Source organism: Excalfactoria chinensis, chromosome Z (genome assembly GCF_039878825.1).
Source record: "Excalfactoria chinensis isolate bCotChi1 chromosome Z, bCotChi1.hap2, whole genome shotgun sequence".
Classification (NCBI taxonomy): domain Eukaryota; kingdom Metazoa; phylum Chordata; class Aves; order Galliformes; family Phasianidae; genus Excalfactoria; species Excalfactoria chinensis.
In genome coordinates this window covers 51,399,710-51,421,442 of record NC_092857.1, presented here as the reverse complement: position 1 = coordinate 51,421,442, position 21,733 = coordinate 51,399,710, and the positions used below count along the sequence as shown (strand labels likewise).

At 40.0% G+C, this 21,733-nt stretch overlaps 1 protein-coding gene across 1 annotated transcript in view; it reads right to left on the bottom strand.

The window, feature by feature from the left end:
• Nucleotides 1–11,783, bottom strand: part of ADAMTS19 (ADAM metallopeptidase with thrombospondin type 1 motif 19) — a 116,697-nt gene extending 104,914 nt beyond the window's left edge. Inside the window, exons 1-2 of the mRNA XM_072359679.1 lie at nucleotides 11,546–11,783; nucleotides 10,091–10,701 (exon numbers count right to left, since the gene is read on the bottom strand). Of these exons, the coding sequence (XP_072215780.1) occupies nucleotides 10,091–10,701; nucleotides 11,546–11,630 (696 nt within the window). The 5' untranslated portion in view covers nucleotides 11,631–11,783. The remainder of the gene's footprint in view (nucleotides 1–10,090; nucleotides 10,702–11,545) is intronic.
• Nucleotides 11,784–21,733: the final 9,950 nt, after the last annotated feature.

Below are 21,733 nucleotides of genomic sequence, written 5' to 3'. Positions count from 1 at the left end.
GTGCATTAAGAGTAAATTACAGAGTAATCAGCAAAACCACAATTAAACATTGTCCTAACAGTATTTGAACAACCTAGCTTTGTTCTCTCTACAAACACTAAGAGCGAGAATTCATCCTTCACCCACTTTTGTATCTCAGAATAACAGACATTCTGCTTTTCTTATCCCTTACACAGTCCATTTTTTCCCATTCCAAATCTTTACAAGAGAAGCAAATCACTTCATATAAGAAGCAGAGCTACACCTGAGTCTCCAAGTTTATAACTTGATTATCATATTAATCCGTGCTCACAATGACAAAAAGAGCACCAAGGAGGTTGAGCAGAGCTGAAGCACAGCTTAACATTTTATATAAAAGATGGCCCTAGCCATTACTTGGACACTGCTTCCAGCCAGCACCCCACAAATCTAGAGAACATGAGAGGGTATTTAATCATAGAAGACTTGTTCCCAGCTGAATTAACAACATCAAATGCATAAAATATGTTTATTTTCCTTGACACACTATCAAAATAAGCTTGACCTGACTTGACCCAGTTAAACTTCTGACATCTAATGAGAACTTAAGGTAGCACAGCTGAGATCATAAAACAAGCATATCCAGTTGTTGGAGAATAATCCGCAGAAACTAAATCACTTCACAAGCCAGTTTTAGGCACATTTCTACATTTTTGGATGCAAAACTTATTCAGAAAATAACTCAGACCAAAGTACTTGCAGACCAATGAAAATCATTCATACCACAGGCTTCCAACAAATTTTAACTGAACTGCTAAAGCAGCACCTGATTTTCAATCTAATATAAATATCATGCGCTATTAACTTATAAAAGTTTGACAAACTACAGTTCGGATATGCAATATAACACACAAACGCACACACTCAGAATTCTTCACACTGCTTCCACTACACTGCTGCTCCTGCTAAACAAGGAGCAATCAACCAATCCTCAAAACTGTCACTGAAGCCATCAGTGAGATGATGATGGTCACACAAGCAATGTGTTATCCCATAACAAAGAGAAGTGTGCATCACTCCCACACTATGTCCCACTCCTATCTCTATGTTTTCACAAAATGATACTCATATATCCTCAGCTATCAGGAACCCCACAATGACTCTCTTTTTTTATAGTGCTACACCTTAGATATTCCCATTTTTTTTCCATCACAATCTATCATAATCTACAAAAACAAATTTCCAGTCTTGTAAGTTAAAGGACTTTTTTAAAAAAGAAAAATACCACTTTAAAAACATAAAATAACAACTGCTGAGACATAGAGAATATATGTTCACTTTAAAAGTCCTGATATATTTGCTACAGAATGAACAATTGGTATGGGTAACAAGATATGGATAAACAGTAATGAAATACTTGAAGAAAATGCCTATTTTTCTAGCCTTAAAAGTTGAAGCTGAGAGAGGCTCAGTGCAGTGTCATTCTCCTTTTTCCTTTCAAAGCAGTTACAATCAAATTATAGGGTCAAATTACTTGTTTAATTAAAGGACTTATCCACTTATTCTGATGCAACATTTCACTACTATGCCTTGCCAAATCACCTCGATAATTGTTGTTTTTTTTTTTAATTAAGAGTAGAGATCTCAGAAGACTCATAATTTTAACATAAGGCTGCACTGGAGATAGCATGTTCTTCTTTTCTGTCTTGGAAATATACTACAAATGATGTATTTAATACTGAAACTAAGCACCTGTAGAGAACAGCTGGCTATTATAAGCAGGATTGGAATCACAAATCCAACCTGTCTCAGAAATGAATGATTACACGATTATAGAAGAGATCTTCGAAGGATAAAGGAATCATTACCAAATGGTCTGCAGTATCTTGGCCCAAGATATCATATAGCATGCCACCATACTTAATACTAAAGAAAACAGAGATCATTATAGCTCAAATGCAGTCATGGCCTAAATCAAAACTGATTTTCTAAACCTTGCTGCTCTATACTAACACTGTTATTCCTATGTTTAAAAGATTTATCCTTATTTTCAGTTAAGAAGAGTCTCAGATATAGAAAATATAATTCCAGCAAAATGCTATTTCATCCAGGAAGGTAAAGATGAAGAGTAGCAGACTGCAACATCAGAATTCAAGAATGAAAATAAAAACAAAAGGTTTTAGCCTTTTCTCTTTACACAGATCTTTGTTGTTTTACATTTCTTCATGACACTAACTGAACATTTTCTTCATGAAAAAAAAAAATTGAACTATATTTAATTGCCTTATTTTCAATTAACTTGCCTCTCAGACAAGATAAAGCAATGCTTATAAACAGTGTTCTGATTGAAATCATATTCCGGTTATTCCAGATGATTGCAGTCATAGCCTAAATTTTAATTACTAATGGCTTCTCTACTCTGTTTTCATTTATGTTTTATTAGGTATTCAAGGTGAGATTAGAATGGGGAGATTTAAATATAACAGAACAAACACAAACAGGTAAAGCTGTCCTGCAGGAAGATAGACATGTGTCTAACTATTCCAAAACACCCTCACATGAAGAACCTGTTTGCACTGCCACATTGAAGACCAGAATTCCAAGAAGTCTGGCTGCTCTTCTCTCTTCTCTTCCTTTTCCAATGGTCAAACTGCCACATACCTCCGGCTGAAGCAAACCTGAATTAGATTAAACCTGTACATTGAAAGTAAGGGCATTGTTCTTGGAGCACCATCATACTTCACCTGTTCTGTCAAATGCAAAAAGTGCAAAGCCCAATTTTGGTCTAACATCTGGTTTTCCCATGGTTGTTTCTGGGTTGTTTTGTTGTTTTTTCAAGAAAGCTACTTTTGAAGTGGATCAGAATTGCTTTCCATTCAGGACTGACATTTTCACTCATGCCATTCTTAGTCCATCCATTGATACTAATGATAAATTTGAGATTGCCTGTTTAAAGATACTTAAAACACAATACGACATCAGCTGAAGGTAACCAAGCAAAGCTTTGTGAACCTGCAACTTCTCCATTAAAGATAATCACCGAGTACCCTCATTCATAAATTTATTTCTGACCTCTCCGCAAAGTTTATTTTCCTTAAAAAACTCACAGTGCAACACCAGACAGACTGTATCCTAAGTAATAATATTTTAGCATTTTAAGTAGGTATCTGAAAAAAAAATAAAAATAAAAAAATCAGAAAAAAATATCAGTAATTACTCACAGATTTTATTTCATTTCTACTGTTCTAGTACAATTTCATTCTGCTTATACTGACATAATCTCCAGTGTCAGACTACTCTGAGTTGATGGGTATAAAAAAATAAAATCTCCTGCTTTGTGGAAACTCTATTAAGTGCTTTGAATTTAAAGGTCTTGTCATAGTGTATTGAACATCTACAGTGTTTCTCACCCCTCATGTTTCATTCTGCTAGTATAAATTAATACCACAAATTTGGATCATAGAATCATAGAATCGTTGAGTTGGAAGGGACCTCCAAAGACCATCTAGTCTAACTCCCCTGCAATGAACAGAGCCACTCAAAGCTAGATCAGGATGCTAAAAGACCCGTTCAGAATAGCCTCAAATGCTTCCAGAGACGGAACATTCAACACCTCTCTGGGCAACCTGTTTCAGAGTTTCACTACTCTTAGAATAAAAAACTTCTTCCTTATGTCCAGTCAAAATCCCCTCTCTTTTGAAACTATTTCCCTGCTAAAGAGTCTGTCCTCTTCTTTCTTATATGCCCTCTTTAGATACTGAAAGGCTGCTATCAGGTCTCCTGAAGACTTCCTTCCTCTAGACTGAACAGACCCAACTCTCTCAGCCCATTCTCATACAGGAGCTGTTCCATCCCTCAGATCACTTTTGCAGTCCCTTCCAACTGGTCCGTGTCTCTCCTGTACTGAGAACTTCATATATGGATGCAGTACTCCAGGCAAGATCACACCAACAAAGAGCAGTGGGGCAGAATTACCTCCCCTTACCTCCATCCCCACACTGAGCCACTTATCACTACCCTGTGGGTGCAATCTTGCAATCCATTCCTCATACATCAAATGCTCTACCCTGATTTACAGAGAAGGATGTTTTGTGAGATCATCTCAAATCATTTCAAAGGCCTTACTTAAGTCTAGATACATGATATCAATGGCTCTTCCCTTGTCTGCTGATGAACTTATAACATCATAGACGGGCACTCAGTAGGTCAAACAGGACCTGCCCTTGGCAAGGTCACATGGGCTGTCTCCTATCCCAGCCTTCCATATTCCTTAGCATAGTTTCCAGGAGGATCTGTTCCATGATCTTCCTTGGCTGAAAAGGTAAGGCTGTCTCATCAGTAGTTCCCTGAGCTACTCTTTCTATCCTTAAAAATGGATGTGACGTTGCCTTTTTTGCAGTCATTAGGGACTCGACCACCATGACTTTTCAGACATCACTGAGATTTGCTTGGCTACTACATCAAACAATATCCTCAGCACTCCTGGACATTAAATTTTAGGAAAGCCAACTTTCAGCTCTTTATGCAGCTAGTCAACAAATCCCTTGGGGAAACTGCCCTCAAAGACAAGGGAGTAAAACAAAGCTGGTTTAAAGAAACTTTCCTTAGTGCACATGAGCTCTTCTTCCCTAGGTGTAGGAAGTCAAGAAAGGAAGGCAAAGAGATCAGCATGCCTAACCCAGGACCTGCTGTTCAAACTTGAGAGGAAGAAGAACAGCCTTTGGAAGCAGGGAAAGGTACCCTGGGAGGAGTACAGAGATGCTTCTAGGCAGGATAGGGATAGGGTCAGGAAGGCAAAGGCCTAACTGGAATTGGCCTTGGCAAGGGGTGCAAAGAACAAGAAAGGTTTCTACAGGTACATAAACGAAACAAGGAAAGTACAAGAAGGCATACCCTATCCACCCCCTCCCCTTGATCCCCCAGTAAGCAATACAGGCAAGTAATGGTAGACAAGGAGAAGGCTGAAGTATTCAACAAATTTCTTCCCTCAGACTTTATTGGCAATTGCTCTACACGCAGTTCTTCAGTGGATGGTTCAGAAGGGAAACAATGTCCTTCCTACTGTCAGCGATGACCTGAGGAACACAAACATCCATAACTCTATGGGTACCATTGAAGATACAACGAATGCACCTTCAAAACATAATGTTTGTCAGAAGTGAGAATTAATTTCCTGTGATGGTGCTTAAGGAATTTTTCTGAACCTCAGTGAAGCAGTACATACGCATTTCATAAGTAAAAGAAGGAACATAGGTCTGTTTTTTTCACATCCTGATTTATTTTAATTTTATTGTAAGGTCAGGCATTACTGACCAAACTACTTGCTAAAACACTATTATCCAGTGATACCTGGCACATCCCATCATGATGAATAACTACAGGCATCCATTCTTTTCAGCTACTCGCAGAATTGCAACTGACAGTATAGCTGTCAAAAACCTAAAAAGCATCGTACGCTTTCCTAGAAAAAGCCCTCCATTGAAGTGGATTGGAGATGCAATGTGACTTAATCCCACTCAAGTCTCACATTAAATTCCACTGTAAGTAGCATTTGACCCTAACTCTTCAAAAGACATTTACAGAACTGGTAGATAGACCATGATCCACTTTGCATACTTATCATCTAGTGAAATTATCGAAACACACAGACTAATTTCAGAGCTTCTGCCCTGCAAATTAAACCTGTCAGCAATGCTGTCTCTTTGGACAGATCTCCATGCAAGTTCTATTACCAGAAAAGCATCTCAGTGAACAGCATACCTGCAAAGAGCTGCATTTTCTTGTCCCTCCTCTAACATTTTCTGTTGTTTGCATTTCCTAACTGTCCACATATATCTCACTGATTCAGGAATGAAAAAAAACACGTTCAAATCCTTGCTCATACCTGTTGTCTGTTTATTAAAGATTGCTCCAGCTAAAGGAACAGGAAAAAGGGAGAAATATCGAAAGGAGGTAAGAGAAGAATAATTTCTTGGGGAAACCCCTGCTCATCAACTCCTAGCCCTGAGTACTAACGTAAGCACTTCATTGCTGAGAAGAAAAAAACAAAAAAAAAAAATGGTATTGAATGTCTCTCTGAAATGAAATAGCAGGGGATAAAGAACTCATCTGTAGTGTTAACTGCTTTCTTCTGGGAAATGTAGTGAGACTGTTTCAACTTCCATGCTTGCAGCAGAGAAGAAGCAGCATCCACATTCCTTAATTCTAAGTCTACAGTAAGTTTCTGCTACAATACGCTCTGAAAGAATCACCAGCTCCAATTCAATATATATTACTAGTTACAACTGTTCAGCATCACTTTTTTTCCTATTTCAGATATTATGGCAAAACACAAACACGCCATAGAAACAACTCTTTAAATAATTAATGGTCTGGCTCTGCAGTTCATCACTTCCAAAACAGCAGTCTTACTGGCATCAGCAGAACTGCTTGCATCCTGGTATTTGGCTAATGACGAACAAGAAGGCAGTCGGCATACAGATGGAGAATTTTTGGAAACCTCTCTATATTAATCTTCCCACAGCACCAGCACAGAATCCCCAAATGAACTCAGCAAATCCCATTCAGCTACAAAGGGATGCAAGAAACTCTGAGTGTTTTACCAAGGACTTGTAAAGAGCTGCACCATGGATCACGTAATCTCTGAGAGTACACTGAGGTCACAGGGACAGAGTTTATACACAGTCCACACAAATCTCCAGCCTTATAGCTGGATCAGAAAATGTCAGTTATGTTTCCTTCATTTCTGAAGACAGGTTGCCAAATGAAACCAATGCTGACAGTCAGAATCTGATTAGCAATTACCTGAGGGTATAGCTCTCGTTTTTCTCTTCTACACTCACATCATTAATTTAATATGTTATAAGCCCTATTATTATCACTGGCTCTTGACAAACAGTTCAAGAAAAAATCATGCCACTGAAGCTCCCAAGAACTGTGAAGCAAGAAATAAGAGGAGCCAACTGCAGTGAACTATTCAAAATGCATCCACACCCAAGTTCAAGAGAGAAGATTCCTAAAATATCCATAAGAATATTCTTCTATCTATCTTTCTGCCAGTTTGATGCCTGTACAGACTTTTATTTTAATTTCCTGCATGTCTCTGGAATGTCAGGCCTCTCCGTGTGAAGACAAAACCCTCACTGGCATCCTGCTTTGGATGGTGTGAAATTTTACATAAGGACTCCTCTTAATTTTAGTGAAGATCCTGCACCCTACAGCCAAATTTCCCAATGACGTGTCCACACAGAATCATAGAATGGTTTGGGTTGGAATGGACCGTTAAGATCATGTAATTCCAACCCCCTGCTATAGGCAGGGACATCTCCCTCTAGACTAGGTTGCTCAAAGCCCCATCCAGCCTGGCCTTGAATGATTCCAGGGATGTGACATATGGTCTCACTGTGCCTCTACTGTTCTTCAGCCATCCTCCTGTGTGACACAATCGCTGTTGTCTATCAGGCAAACAAACATATTAACTAAAATGCTACCAGCTAAAAAGCACAAAAAGTAAGGTTGAAGTTTTGTTTACCTATAGAAACAGCATATTTCACACCAAAAAGAAAAACTGAAGAGTGAAAGCTAAGAGATATACTGAGTGGCTCACTGTTATGATTTTGCAAGATGCATGCCATCTGGCAAACCTAACTCGAAGTTCACAAGGCTTTGAAATGTGTAGTATGAAAGTTCACAAGGCTTGGAAATGAGTTTTGGTATGAAGTTTTGTAGTATGAAATTCACAAGGCTTTGAAATGAGTGTATCTAGAACATTCATGCTACATTTTCTTTGAAACTTCATGCTATATAAAATGGAAACTGAACTGTAATGGAAGTAACCACAATAAAATATTTGTAGAGTTAAGTTTCAATGGATCTTTACATCTTAAAACAGAAAATTTAGTCTGAAATACTGCTTGGCTCTTTTTGCAGGGGAAGGCCTAAAGGAAGCAGGATGCAATGTACATATGATATTTTTTTAAGACTCTTGGAAACAGAGCAATTTGTAGAGTCAAAGCAATGGCTGAATAAAGGATGACAAATAACTGAAGATTTGTTATGACAACTTTAACATAGCATCACTGTGCGATTTTTCAACTTGTACCTATTGCAGAAACACTCAGGAAAAACAGCTTCTCAACCATTTCACTGCAAACAGGTCTTCATGACTGAGGATGATGACAAGACCACCAGTATCAACAACAGCTTCTAACCTTGTTTGAGATGTACAGAACACTATCAATATTACAACTGCAGCTTTCTGAATGGGGAACATGATCTGAGTACATGCATGCTGAGACTGCCAATAAGCTGAAAGCAAAATTGTACTCCCAGGAAAAGTCTGCCTTCTTCAATAACTACTAAGGGATCTCTTAAGGCACTGGAGTCTATTCAAACAATAAGTGTCAGTTTTTAAACTAGAGAGATTTACAAATACACATCTGAGCAGATATTTGCGATAAATATCTCTTATTAACAATTTCTTTGCAAAGATTTTCTCCAATCTAGTTCTACCAGATGCAATGTGGAAAAAAAGAATTCTAACAAGAACAAGGAACATAGAAGTCAAATGCTTTTGCAGAATGAAAGGGAAAAAAAAAAAAAAAAAAAAAAAAAAAAAAAAAAAAAAAAACTTTATGTGATTGTTTTTTAACAGTTGACTTTCAATATTTTCTCCACAAATAATTTTGCTTCCCTGCTTTGGAAAATCTGACAAAATGTCAACAATTAGATGCCAACCACTTAAGAGCTGTGTGAAACTTGGCAGTTTCACCTTGCAGAAGTGCAGGCAAATATTTTATTTGGTGTCAGTCTGCATATGTTCTCCCTCCACTACTTTCAGTTTGAGGTTTGAGCTTCAAATAAAGCCAAACAGGTAAATGAATAGGCAGTAACAATTCTCACATTTTACTCCGTCTCACCCCACAACCATGCAAATAAGACACAGACACGTATATCTTCATGAATTAAAAATGGAACAAGTTAGATGTTCAAGCTCAGAAATACCAGAAAGCATCTACCATGTGATTGTGGAGATTTACATCCAGCCACCAAAAACAAACACACAAATCAGGGCCACGATGATGTTAAGTCTCTAGCGCCATTACTGTTCGTATTCTGTTTTGTCAAGTGCTTCAGGCACATGTATTTATGATGCTCTATAACATCCCACAATGAGGTAAATAATAATAATTAGTTTTGTTCAAAATCTTGCTATCATTTTACGTCATCCCAGCTGCTTCCAAATCTTTTCATCTACCTCAAAGTATACTGGGATTGAAGCTGCCTGGATCACCACTGCTGCTGTCATTGTGCCCAATGGTCATTACATGGTAAAAATCAGGAGTGACCTAACAAGTTATAGCAGGTGAAATTTTTTATGAAATAGGTGACAAAAAGTCAAATTGTCCCAAAGAAAAAACTATTCAAGAAGAGATCTGACTTTTGATATTTCTGTTGAGAACTTACCCATGGTGTATTTCTATGAAGGAAATGAAAGTGAAGAAGGGTATGGAGTAACATATTCAAGTGACTACAGGTATCATGTTTAGAAAAAAACTGTGGGTTAGAGCAAAAAAGACTAAGAAATGAGAGGAATGAACGAAAAAAAAGAAGAATGAAGGCAAGAAGGGAGACATAAGATACTCGTAGATGTACAGAAGACAGAAAAGCCTGAAATCTGAGATGCAAAAGGAAAGTAGAAGGACAAAAATTAGAATAACTTCAATATGAAAATGAAGAACGAAAGGGTTATACAAAAGGATTTGGAGAAGAGATGGGAATATCGAGAAAAAGGAATATGACTGAGCATGGCAGGAAACTACAAGAACACACAGAAGACCAACGTAAGATTAGTGACAGGTGAGAAAAGATGAAGTAAGAGTGGCAGAGGATCGTATAAAAGATTCAAGAGGAAAGAGTACAGAACTGAGAGAATAAGTGAATCTGGAGGTAAGATTTGATAAAAATTATGAATGGGTCTAAAAACTGATGATTAATAGCTAAGTGGTTAAAAACTGGGATAACAGGCAGGACCCAGGAAGACCTCAGGTAAGGAATGAAGTGAGAAGTGGCAGATGAAGATGGTCCTGGGATGGAGACCTTGGTGCTGCCCCTACATGCAAGGTCATCTTACCAGTCCACCACAGGTGCTCAAGGAGGCGAAGGAGCCTGGGTAGCGAAGCACAGCACCACTGTAGTAACAAGCTCTCTCAGGCTGCCCTTGTGTAGTACCCTGTGAGCTCTTGCTGTCACTCCCGAGTCGTTCCTCTACGGCAAAGCCAGGAGCCAGGAAGCGGCTGTCCCTCTTGAGCAGCAAATAGAGCTCCCGGGTAAAGGCCGGGATCCTCAGCAACACTTCGTCTCCATCCTCAGCCAGAGGCGGTGGCGGGGGAGAAAGTGTTTCTGGCAGCTGCGGGGCGGCACCAGAGCCCTGAGGCAGGGGGGGCCAGTGGTAAAACTCCTGAGACTCGTACTCATCTTCGGTGTCCTCCTCCTCGGCCGCCTCCCCTGCGGCCTGCGCCGGACTCTCCACCGAGGAGGAGACGGAGCGCACCTCCCGGGAGCTGCCCGTCGCCGGGCCGGGTGCCGCGGGTGCACTGGGCGCGCTGCTCCGGTTCCCGCAGCCGGGCTCGGCGCTGCCGCCGCCCCCGCCGCCGCTCCCGCCCGCAGGTTCCTGCTGGCCCCGGCTCCAGAGCGCGGGGAAGACGATCTCCCACTCCTCAGAGTCCACTGAAGCATGGAGACCTGCGGGAAGGCAGTAAAGGCTGTGCGTGAGCGAGCACCCCACGGTTCCGGACAGAAGCCCGCGGTTCACTCCCTCGGGCCCCCAGCCCCGGGACACGGCGGGCGCCACTGAGCCCCTCTGTCTGCCCTCAGGTGGGGCGGGGGGGCACCGCCAGAGGTCTCCGTGCCGCTCGGCTCTGGGCGGACCGCGCTCCCGGTCTGCCCGCAGCGCCGGGGGCGTTCCTCTTCTCGACTGTCGCCTCCATGTAGGGAGTTGTACAAAACTTTCATTTAGACAAAAAAAATCGGCAACTTCTTATGCAGCTTAAGCATATATACACTGTAACAGCGAAACCCTGAATAACTGGAAAAAAATAAAATGAAATAAAATAAAGAAAAAGAAAAAAGAAAAAAGAAAAAAGAAAAAAACACCACTTTGAAAATTTCAGCCTTATCCTTAGCACATTTTGCAAAACCCAGTGATTCCAAAAGCGCAGCCAAATGCACGCGCCCTCCCGGCGGCACTCTGCTGAACGGACGCACCGCTGGCAGCCGTGCACACTGCATCCCCATCACTACCACGACATCGGGTTACCATCACTGGCGATCCCAGCGCACAGCACTCACACCGTATCACAAAGTAACTAATGTAATTCACGTAAGAATCACAGCACAATGCCACTCTGTGTTTATATATACGCGCATACACAGAGCCTCAACAACCAGAGACAAGGGGTAGCTGTACGCACGCACCCACCCCATATACGCTCGGAAAACAGCACCGAGTTGGCAGCACTGCGCCTGAGCACCGCCGTCTCCCGCACGCAGCGGGCAGTGGATACGGGGGATGGGGGATGGCACTTACCTGCGGCCAGCCCGCTAGACAGCACGCACAGCTGGTAGAAGACGCAGCAGACGCGGCTAAGGCGCATCCTCCCACTATTCCCCATCGGCCCTGCGGGGGATCCGCGGGCAGCGCAGGGCAGAGCGTGGAACCCCGCGGAGCACAGCCACCCCCGGCGAGGCGGGCAGCTCGGCAGCACGGGCCGTGTCCGCGCGTGTGCCTGAGTGTCCGTGCGCCCTGCGCCGGCGGCAGGAGGGCTGCAAGGCAACGCAGACCGTGTGCGCACACAGCGCCCGGCGGCGGGCGGGCAGCTGCGCCCCGGCGGCGGCGACCGCGCTGCCCCCGCCCGCCGCTCACCCCCACGGGGCGGGACGCGCCGGGCCCCGGCCCGGTCGGCTCTGGTCCGGCCCCGCCCCGCCCCGCCCGGGCGGGCACCCGGAGCTACTCCCGCGCCGCGGCGCCGCGACGCCGGCCGGGCTGCCCCGGGGGCAGCCGAGCACCGCTGGGCCCCGAAAGCGCGGGCCCTCCCCCAGCCCCACGGAGCGCAGCTCGCCCCGGCCCTGTGTCTCGCGGAGGGAAGCAGCTGCCGGCTCCCGACGCGCCCGACCTGGTGCTTGGTTTGGATTGCAGCGGGGTGGGCCCTTTGTGCGTGGTTTATTGGAGTAATCGGGTACTGAGCTCCTTGTAACCCCTCTTCAAGGAAACCCAATGCTTGCCACCTCAACCGCTGTCAGCAGAGCAAGGATTAGATGGGGAGGTGAGCAAAATCCTTAAATACACATCTGGCATCAGTGTAAGTTGCAGAGCAATACATAAAGGCCTCCTTGTGAGCCTCTTATCACGGCTTCTGCCTTTTTATATAAGAGCAGCAATGTCAGAAGACCAATATCCCTTACGGGAAAGTGCAGTGCTGTGCAGCAGGAACAGTGCTGTGCTGGTCAGGGTGTCCTGCGGAACTACCGCTAGAATTCCTTCTGAGTGTTAGATGCTTGAAATGAAAAGGAAAACACAAATCACTTTAGACCTGGAAAAATAAATAAATAAATAAATAAATGAAAAATAAAAACATTAAAAAACCAACAAACAGAAACAAAAATCACTTTTTGACTCCACAGAAGCCAGCAGCATCTCCCATTCACACACTACTCTCTTCAGTAGTAGCCTGAAAGCTGTGTTGCCATCTCCCAGCAGTGCCGCTGATCCACTGCTGGATCTCATGGGAAAAAAAGTTACTGCAGAGTGGTCCTTTTCTGGCAACAGGAACAACTGACTCTGAGCAAAATCAGAGAGACTTTGTGAAAAGTTTCATTGTCTGCAGATGAGTGTTTGCCTGATAATTGGGTCAACTTACAAACACATCGCAAGTGAAGCTTTATTTCCCAAGCAAATAACAACATAGATATCGATTTACATGGAAATTAGCCAATAGACCTAGGGCTGCAACTTCTCCAAAATGCAGCCTATGAGTTATTGTGCAGATACCACTTCTGTGTGTCCTTGTTTAAAATAAATCAGAAGCATAGACAAGATTGAAAAAAACCCGCTGAGAAAACATTTGCTCAAAGCGGATGCAGTTGTACTGTGGCTTTAGAGGACAACTGGCAGAAGTAAAGAGAAGGGACAGGGCCTGTGTGTATGCTAGTTTCAAACTCCTGAACTGTGGGAGCTGTTGTCAGCCTGGTGATGTTGGTCCCTTTGGACCAAACACAATCCCATGTATAACTCTACTAAGGAGCCACAGGAATGGCTTCTGTCACAAGGAGGGCGGAATCTAGCCCTTTCAGCACCACCAAAAGGACCAAAGAGACTGAAGATCCAATTGAGAATGACTTTGGTATATTTGACTTTATCTTCAACAGAAGGAAGAGGAACTTTTCAAACAAGCCTCCAAATAGAAACAGAAGGGCCGAAGTCAGCACTCGGTGCTGCAACAAAATTTCTCCAACTCATTTTATGTTTACTCTTATTTTTTCAGTAGTAAAAGTAATAATAAAGGGGGAAGTTTTCAATGCTTGACTTTGGGGAAAGATCACTGTAAAATAGGGCCCCTACTGGTGTTTGTTAGTTGTAACAAAGAGCCTGGTCATAGGTTAGCACTAGTGGGCGGTGGCATCCCACAACATGGTCACTGCTGTCACAGCAAGACCAGTGCAGGGAAGTCTGTCTCTGAAAGAATGAGAATTAAAAGGATAAAACAGTAGTTTCATACTGCATTTGTTTTTCAGAAAGGGTAATATTGTATCCGCATGTGCTGTACAAAAGATTTTTTGTTTTGTTCATCACGAAGCTACCAAAAATCTGTGCAAAATAGTTTTTACTTTATAAAATAAAATAGATAAAATTAGAGTAAAAATAGATAAAATTAGATTAAATGCTATCTCTAAACTGAGAACAGAGAACAATGAAAAGACACATTCAGTTTGCCTCTCCAGATTCATGAAGCCACACTCAATATTGGAACAGGTCTGAGCCTGCTGGCTCTCTGAGGGACATGCGGAGGATCACAAGTGCATCAGATGGAGAATATGTTGATTCATAAAATATAACAACGACTGAAACCATCACACTAAAAAAAAAAAAAAAGCAGAAAATGAGGTAAAGGACGTGTATTCTTCAGTCCTTCCTGATTGAGGTAACTTGGCCTGAATTGACTGAAATCAGTGGAGATATAGCAATGTCCTCTCTTTGAGTCCTTCCTGGTGTTAAATTTGCAGCATTGCATCCTCGATCCTTTTGGGCCTGGGCAGACCTCGCAGAGGCTGAAGGATTCCCTCATCAAGCTGCCAAAGTACTTCTTAACACCATGCTATGCTAGCAATGGCACACAGACACCTCAAATCATCTTTTCAAAATACGTTTCTCTTCTTCTTTCTGTCTGTATTCAAGTCTGTGCTGTTAACATCATCTGTCTTACCTCTGCCTGAGTTGTAATATTAACTTGGCCAGAGTTTCCCCCCAGCACACAGTGAATCTGTTCCAGTGATTTAATTCTAGGAATTAAGATAATTATGAACAAATCACACCATACAAATGACAGCTTCTAGCAGCATGGGCAGTGCTGCCAGTCAAAGCCTTTACTTGATTTGTATTTTTTACTTAATAATCGAACTGTAGAACTATGGGGAAAAAAATAACAACAAAAAACTATTCTGTTTTGAATGGTGCTTGCTACCTTACAGACACATATCAGATTACCATTGAGATTGGAAACAGAAGCATTGTCTTCCTGTTTCTAGGGTGCTTTGCAAATGTTATCTCAGGATAAATAAACTTCTGGAAAATGCAGGTTGAACTAATTTTTTTATTTATTTATTTTCCCTCACTTTGAGATATTTTAAACCAAAGTAATTTTTCCCCGGTTAAGTATAAATTAAATGAGTTTTGGGTTTTCTTTTTCATTTTAGAAAATATTTTACTCTGCATTGCTTGAACAGAACAGTGAATTTTGAATGCCTGTTAATTAGCTCATGAACTCTGACTGTTTAGCCTGCAATTCTATATTGTTATTTACAAGCTCAAAATGAAGGGTTTCTTCAGCCTCCTTTTAGCAGATCTTCCTTCACAGCAAATCTCTTGGTTGTATCTCAGCTCAGTGCTATAATCAGATGGCCTGTGCAGTAAGAGATGTGCTGAATTGTTGTGGGCTTAATACCTCTATTAGTTTAGAGTGCAAAAACTTCAAAAGTACAAAGCTCAGCTTACAGCAGTCCACTACTTTTGTGTTACTCCACCAAGTGTTGTGATCCTACTGAGCTTAAGTAACTTGGTGAAACTTTATCAAAGTCAGTCATTACCTTGTGAGCTATTTCACAAAGTCATGTTATGAAACTGATCAAGATCTTTGCGGGTGATGCATACAGGTAAAAATACACTTAAAACTCACTGTTAGTAGGGAAAGTTTGGCAGAGTCATCATTTAACCAGATTTTCACAACTCCATGTATTGTTTTCTTTTCCTTCGTTGTCTCTTTTTTCTCTGAAAAATTGATATTAGTCATAAGCAGTCTGGGAGAAAGCTCCATCTGCAGAAAGAAGTGTGCAACTGTGCTAGAATTAAAGATGCTTTAAAATTAACAAACAACAACAAAAAATATATACTTAAGGAGAAGGTAGCAAGGCATTCTCTATGAACCTGAGTCCCACACAGTTTCCACAGCTAAAATGTCCCACAAGGAAGACCATACATATATTCTTAGAATGGGCATAATTTGTCATGCAAATATGCCACCTGCTCTGTTATGTGAAGAAAAATTGATCTAGAATGATCAACAAATATTTCCTGCTATTGGAATAACTTATAAGATCAGCATTTCAAATTCTAAGCTAGCAGGTCACTAGTTGAACACAACTACTACTGATTTGGGAAGAAGCTTTCCTGCATGAGGCAGAAATCAGCTCTCCCTCCTAAGCATTAAAAACAAACAAACAACAACAACAACAACATAAACAACAAAAGCCAAAATTACAGCAAAATATATATTAAAACAAACCTTGGTAACAGATTATCTCACTCAACTTTAAAAAGTTGCTTGTATTTATTAAGGTTTCTTATATACATTAAATATTCAAAAGCTCTGCTTGATTTTTTCTAATACAAAAAGGAAAAGCAAAATTTTCTGCTTCTCTGCAGTTCAAACAACTTAAAAAGAAAATGTTTATGTTGATTTTTCAAGATCATGAAAAGAATGTCCTTGTTAGTTTCTTCCTGATTTAGATTGCAAGGAAAGGCTTAATTTGCATTTCGGTGGATAGCTGAACACTGTGAACAATTAAGCATTCAAACTTCTATCTTTTATCAGAGGAAAGGTAAAAACTGCCATTCTGAACTCAGTGTGGCATTGTGAGTCTTGTAAAAATTATTTCCATTACCAGTAAAAACACAGTCTGGGTCTGAAACAAATTTCTTGTGTTAAAGAATTACACAGAAGAATGATAGAAAATGCAATGTGGATATAATAAAAGTATTTGTAAATGGTAGCAGTTTAAGTCATCTATTCTTTAGACTTCTGTTCTCTGTAATTCCTAAGATCAAAATCACGGACAAGATATTATTGTTTCTAAGAACTCCTCAAACTGCACTTTGAGTCAGATCTACTCAAGAATGTATATACCTGCACTCCAATGATTTGCATGCATTCCTGAATTTACACAAAAAAATCCTGTTAAGGCCAATGTAAGCCAAAGTTGTATTGTAGATGCTATTACAGTTTTGTTCCAGTCTTTATAAATCACTGTTGATATTCAACACCATGTGTAATCTACTATCAAGCAGTATTCCGCTGTTGTTCTTGTAGGATATAGTCTGAATGGTTCTTTATGATAGTTAAAAATATTAAAATAAGGGTATCTTATGTGAAGTCTTACATACACTTTAAAATTTTAGTGTTATTTGTAAATGCTTACGTGGAAACATGTACTAATGGGAAAGAGGAGATGATTCATTCCATTGCCATTCATGTATAAAGAGATATGTTCTCAGCGCTATTTTGCTTCTTTTTTTGCAGTTAGGGCAGCAGTAATTGAGGAGATCCTCATATGAGCTTGACAGTCACTCATTCTCACAGCACAGGAAAATAAAGATATTAAAACTAATTGCCTAACTGTTGAAGAAAGTTAGAAGTTAATCAAAAGAAAGTTAATCAAAAATGCTGGGAATCTATTTCCTGTGGGAAAGTTATCCCATTAGAGAATTTACAACTTCTTTTAATTTGTATGTCAAAAAATGTAAGAAACATGATTAGGCTACTTCCTCCTCTCCCTACCCATATGACTCCACATTGAAAGAAGGTGGAGACAGGCGAATGTAAACTGTACAACAGAGTAAAGCATTTGTTGAAAGCTGTGAACATCTGCAATTGGGTTTGAAGCTCTGTGGTATTCACAGTAAAAGCAGAGCTGATAGTGCATTAGATTACTAGTGAATGCCAGGTAACCATCTGTTGTGATTGAAGAAGCAGATCTGAAAGATTATATCATCCACTGTTAGCCTGACTGTTTCTGAATTCAATCCTTCCTTAAGCAGGTAAGTATAGTCATCTACATTTTAGGCCATCATGTATAGAACAGAACAGATAGTTAAAATTTCCTTTGTGTAACTTACATACACCACTTAAAAGTTTGAGTGGTACAGTTGTAATGTATTTACAACACCGTAAACTTCTGAGAAAGAAAAAGAACTGATTTATTTAGTCATTTATTTGTCTATTTTTGGGCAATAAATAAGTGGTACTTAAAAGCATACAAGCCTGAAAAAACCTCAGTAAGAGCATTAATACATAAGACAGGAATAGGGAAAGCAGTGTAGGCAAATCTTGTACAATACAAAATATGGTTCCAAGAAAAGCTTAAAAAACAGAGTGGGTTTTAGGTCATCTGGCATTTAAATTGCTTTCTGGTCTACAGTGTATCAATATAAATACTTATATCAGTATAAATCCTTACAACGTAACAAAACATACTTTATGTTGTTAAACCACACAGAGAAAGAAAATGAGCCACTGGGATGGATCCACATGATGGAAAAGCAATATTGGATGTGATTGAAGGTTGCCAAGTAAATCAGAAGATCAAGTAAATCAGTTGCCACAAGTAAATCAGAAGATGTCGTCCATGCATCAAGTTTCATTTCCCTGTTGTTTTGTAAGGTGATGCATACAGATAACCTTGTTTTCTGAAACTCTTGTTTCTCTCTGTATAGATTTAAATCAAGCATGCAGTGTGATAGTTGATTTTCAGATGTCCTCTTCCAACAAGGCACCTAGCTGCAAACACTGAAGAGATCATGAAAGTTACAAAGTTTAACTAGTCTCCAAGTCATTATTCATTTAAGTAACACTGAGGATATCCTATTTGCACTTTCCCTTGCCACAGGAGAGAAAGACTTCATTATATCTACCAGATAAAAAGCAAACCATAGAAATGATTTATTTTTTCCTATCTAAAAGATTTATTCATAAGAACTACGATGTGTAGCAGGGGTAGCTGGCTGAACAGACTGCCTTGCTCTTTTAGCCTCTGTAACTGGGAAACTCATTAAGACCACATGAGTTGTCAAAGCATACAGTATGTTTCGTACTGTATGAATTCTGTCCACAGGCACTGGCTTTGAAGGCAGGCCAATGGCAAACAGTGGCACCAGGAGACCAGGGAAAATATAGTGTATTCAGGGTGACAGAGTATAAAACACAGGTTGTGCAAGACTCCTGTTAAACAGGCAAAAAGCCAAGGGTACATAGCTAGGGAGTTTTGAAACGACTCTCTAGTAATCATTTGCTTGAATTCAAGTAGAGAAAAAAACTGTTGGCACAACATGCAATTCTTAGTTTTGCTCCTCAGCTCCTATCTGCTCCTCCCGTTATGCTGGAGCAGATAAGAGTAAAAGAACAGAAGCTGGTGTACTTCAGTGAGGTCCAGCAATAGAAATAACCAAGCTGTCCAGCTGCACAATACCTATCATGAGCCACAGCCAGGATGAGTCAGTCAACAGAGAGATAAAAGATCTCCATTGTAGAAAGGACATTAGTTCCTATTTGCAGAGCACACTGAAGATTAAAAGTACACTATGTCAATATTACCTAGAAAGCTGTTTTGCCCAGTGATGTGAAAATTCCACTGTATTGTCAGAAATCTTGGAATTACTGGCAAATATATTTTTCTAAACCAGCTGATGTAAATCTGTTGTCCATGGTTAGTCTTGCTCTTTTTGCCACTGTGAGAGCTTGTACACCAGGAATTTCATCTCCATATTTGTGTAGCAGTACTGAAGTATTCTATGGACAACAGAAAGGAAATAATTTACTTAAAATAAATAAGACGGACAGGTGTGTAAGTATATCTCTAGATAAATGGAGGGATAGATGTACTTACAGGGAAGTGTTAGCAGTTGTTCTGGTGAAAATGTGTGCAAGGAAGAATTTTCTCTCACTAGAATTATTTCTCATTGCCCATCAAATGATACATACAATTTTGATTTATTAACAGTGCAGTTATGTGGTGAATTTACAGATCGTACTATCCTAAATTTACTTACATTCCTAAACATCCTAAAGAGCCCTTTCAAATTTTCACTGCATTTAATCTACTTGTTCCTGAATGGTAAGAAAACATATTTTTACCTTCATTTTGGTTAAACAAAGAATATGGGCACTGTCAAATGATTTCTTGACGGATACTCAAGGAGGAAGCAAAAGCTACTCTAGCATCTCAAATTGCTGTTTAGGTACCAGACCCAATTGTTCTTTTATTTTTGTTATGAAGATAATGTTAGTCTAAGTTATTATATGCAGAATTACTTTCTGAACATGTCGAAGTATATGCAATTTCCCCCTTCCATCTTTTTCAGTAAATTTGACATAAATTTGCATACCAATAAGCATTTTAGTGTGGATGGCTGATCTAACAAGGCTGGTGTCTGCTATTTTTTTGGAGATAGCATCTTAGCCACAGAATATTCTCCCCCATATTTCTGTTGTTCATTTCATTGCTATTCATTCTTGATCTCCGTTGGTTTAATTTTAGATTTGGATTTTCATTTGTATATCACTGATAATTTTCTTCAATGAGATAGTGTCATTCCTATGTACAGATAAATAGTATCCCTCTTTTTCTTCATGAGGAATGTCTGTCCATGAAGATGTACAGATCTTCCTCTGTGGAAGAATTTGTGTGAGCAATGAATTCATCAAGTGGAAATAAGCTCACTCCTATATCAAAAGTAATTCTGAGAGATTTAATTTTTATTTGTTTCCTTGCTTTGTTTCCTTTCCTTAAGCCTTCCTACCCAAGAAGCAGTCACAACACCTGTGTCTCATCTGATAATCAACTACGAGACAGGAAAGGGTTGTGGTGGAAAATCCTTATTCTCTCAGTGATATTAATTTCAGCCTTAAACTATCATAACTGTGACTAGGTCTAGATTTCATTAGATCTGTATTATTATTATTTTTTTTTTTTTTAACCTATTACTTTATTGGCTGTAGACAGAAGGAAAATTTATTTCCCTTTCTCTTTTCAGCAGCATTCTCCCATACATTTATCTCCTGTGCTCTGGACGTAACACTTTTTTTCTTTATTTTTTCGCTGCTAGTCATGTTTACAGACTCATGTTTTTGCACCTTTCATTGTTCTTGTTGCTCTTCCTTGCACTCTCTCAAACTGACTCACATCTTTCTAGAAATACAGTTACCCAAAGGAGTTTCTAACTGGAACCCTACTACTTAATAAATGAGAAAAGGTATTACTCACTGGATTTTGAAAGCCTTTGTTCAGTCTTCAATGCCTCTAGTGATATTTTGGACTCCCCTTCACGTCTGAAGTCAGAACATGTTTTCTGTTTGTAGAGTAGTAGAATGATGGATAAACTGGGGGACTTTTTAAGCATGCCAGTTAAGCTTCATGATCCAAAATGCAGGAGAAACAGAATGGTAACTCACTTAGGTATGTAGTAATAAAAATTAGACAGAACTATAGCTGCTGAAGGAAGAACACAGGATTTTTGCATGTGCAGGTGTCAACTAAACATGACTTGAAACTGCTTTAGCGTATAAACTTTAAATGTATAATAGCACTTCTAAGATGTAATTCTTTGCCTGTCTGTCCTGTACTCTTTTTTAAACGTGGATTATAATTTTTCATCTTGCAGTTCCCTAGTGAAGGAAACTACTTGTAGAATACAGATCAGATGACATTGTTTCCTTTTGTTTTGGGAAATGTGTTTGATGAGCACACTGGTGACAAATTAGCATCTCCAGATCTAGTGAGATTTCTTTGCACATTACTTATGCTCTTATCTCCTCATTCATTAGCTTGTTATTGGTAAAAATATTCTAAAGATCAGTTCCTTCAATCTTTAGAAATAAAGATGTCTTTTCTGGAAAAGTATTTTTAAATGATGCAAGGGGACAAAGAAATCATTTTTTGCAAAGCAGTGAAGAAACAGGGTGAGGATGGAGGCTTTGTGATATGACCTATGAGCCAACTAATTTGACTTATTACAGAGTGTGGTGCTTCACCGAGGATGCTAGTTTGGATAGCTTCCTTCTTTGTAGTCAGGTCTTCTTATACAGATGGCCCCTTGGAACTTCAGCTACAGTTGTTGTAGTTGCGAAAGAACAATTTACCAAATGGTAAGATTTTTGCCATTTAATCAAAATCTTAAATTCATTTTAAGCCAGCAGCTTCTCATATAAAAACAACAACCGCAGCCAAACAA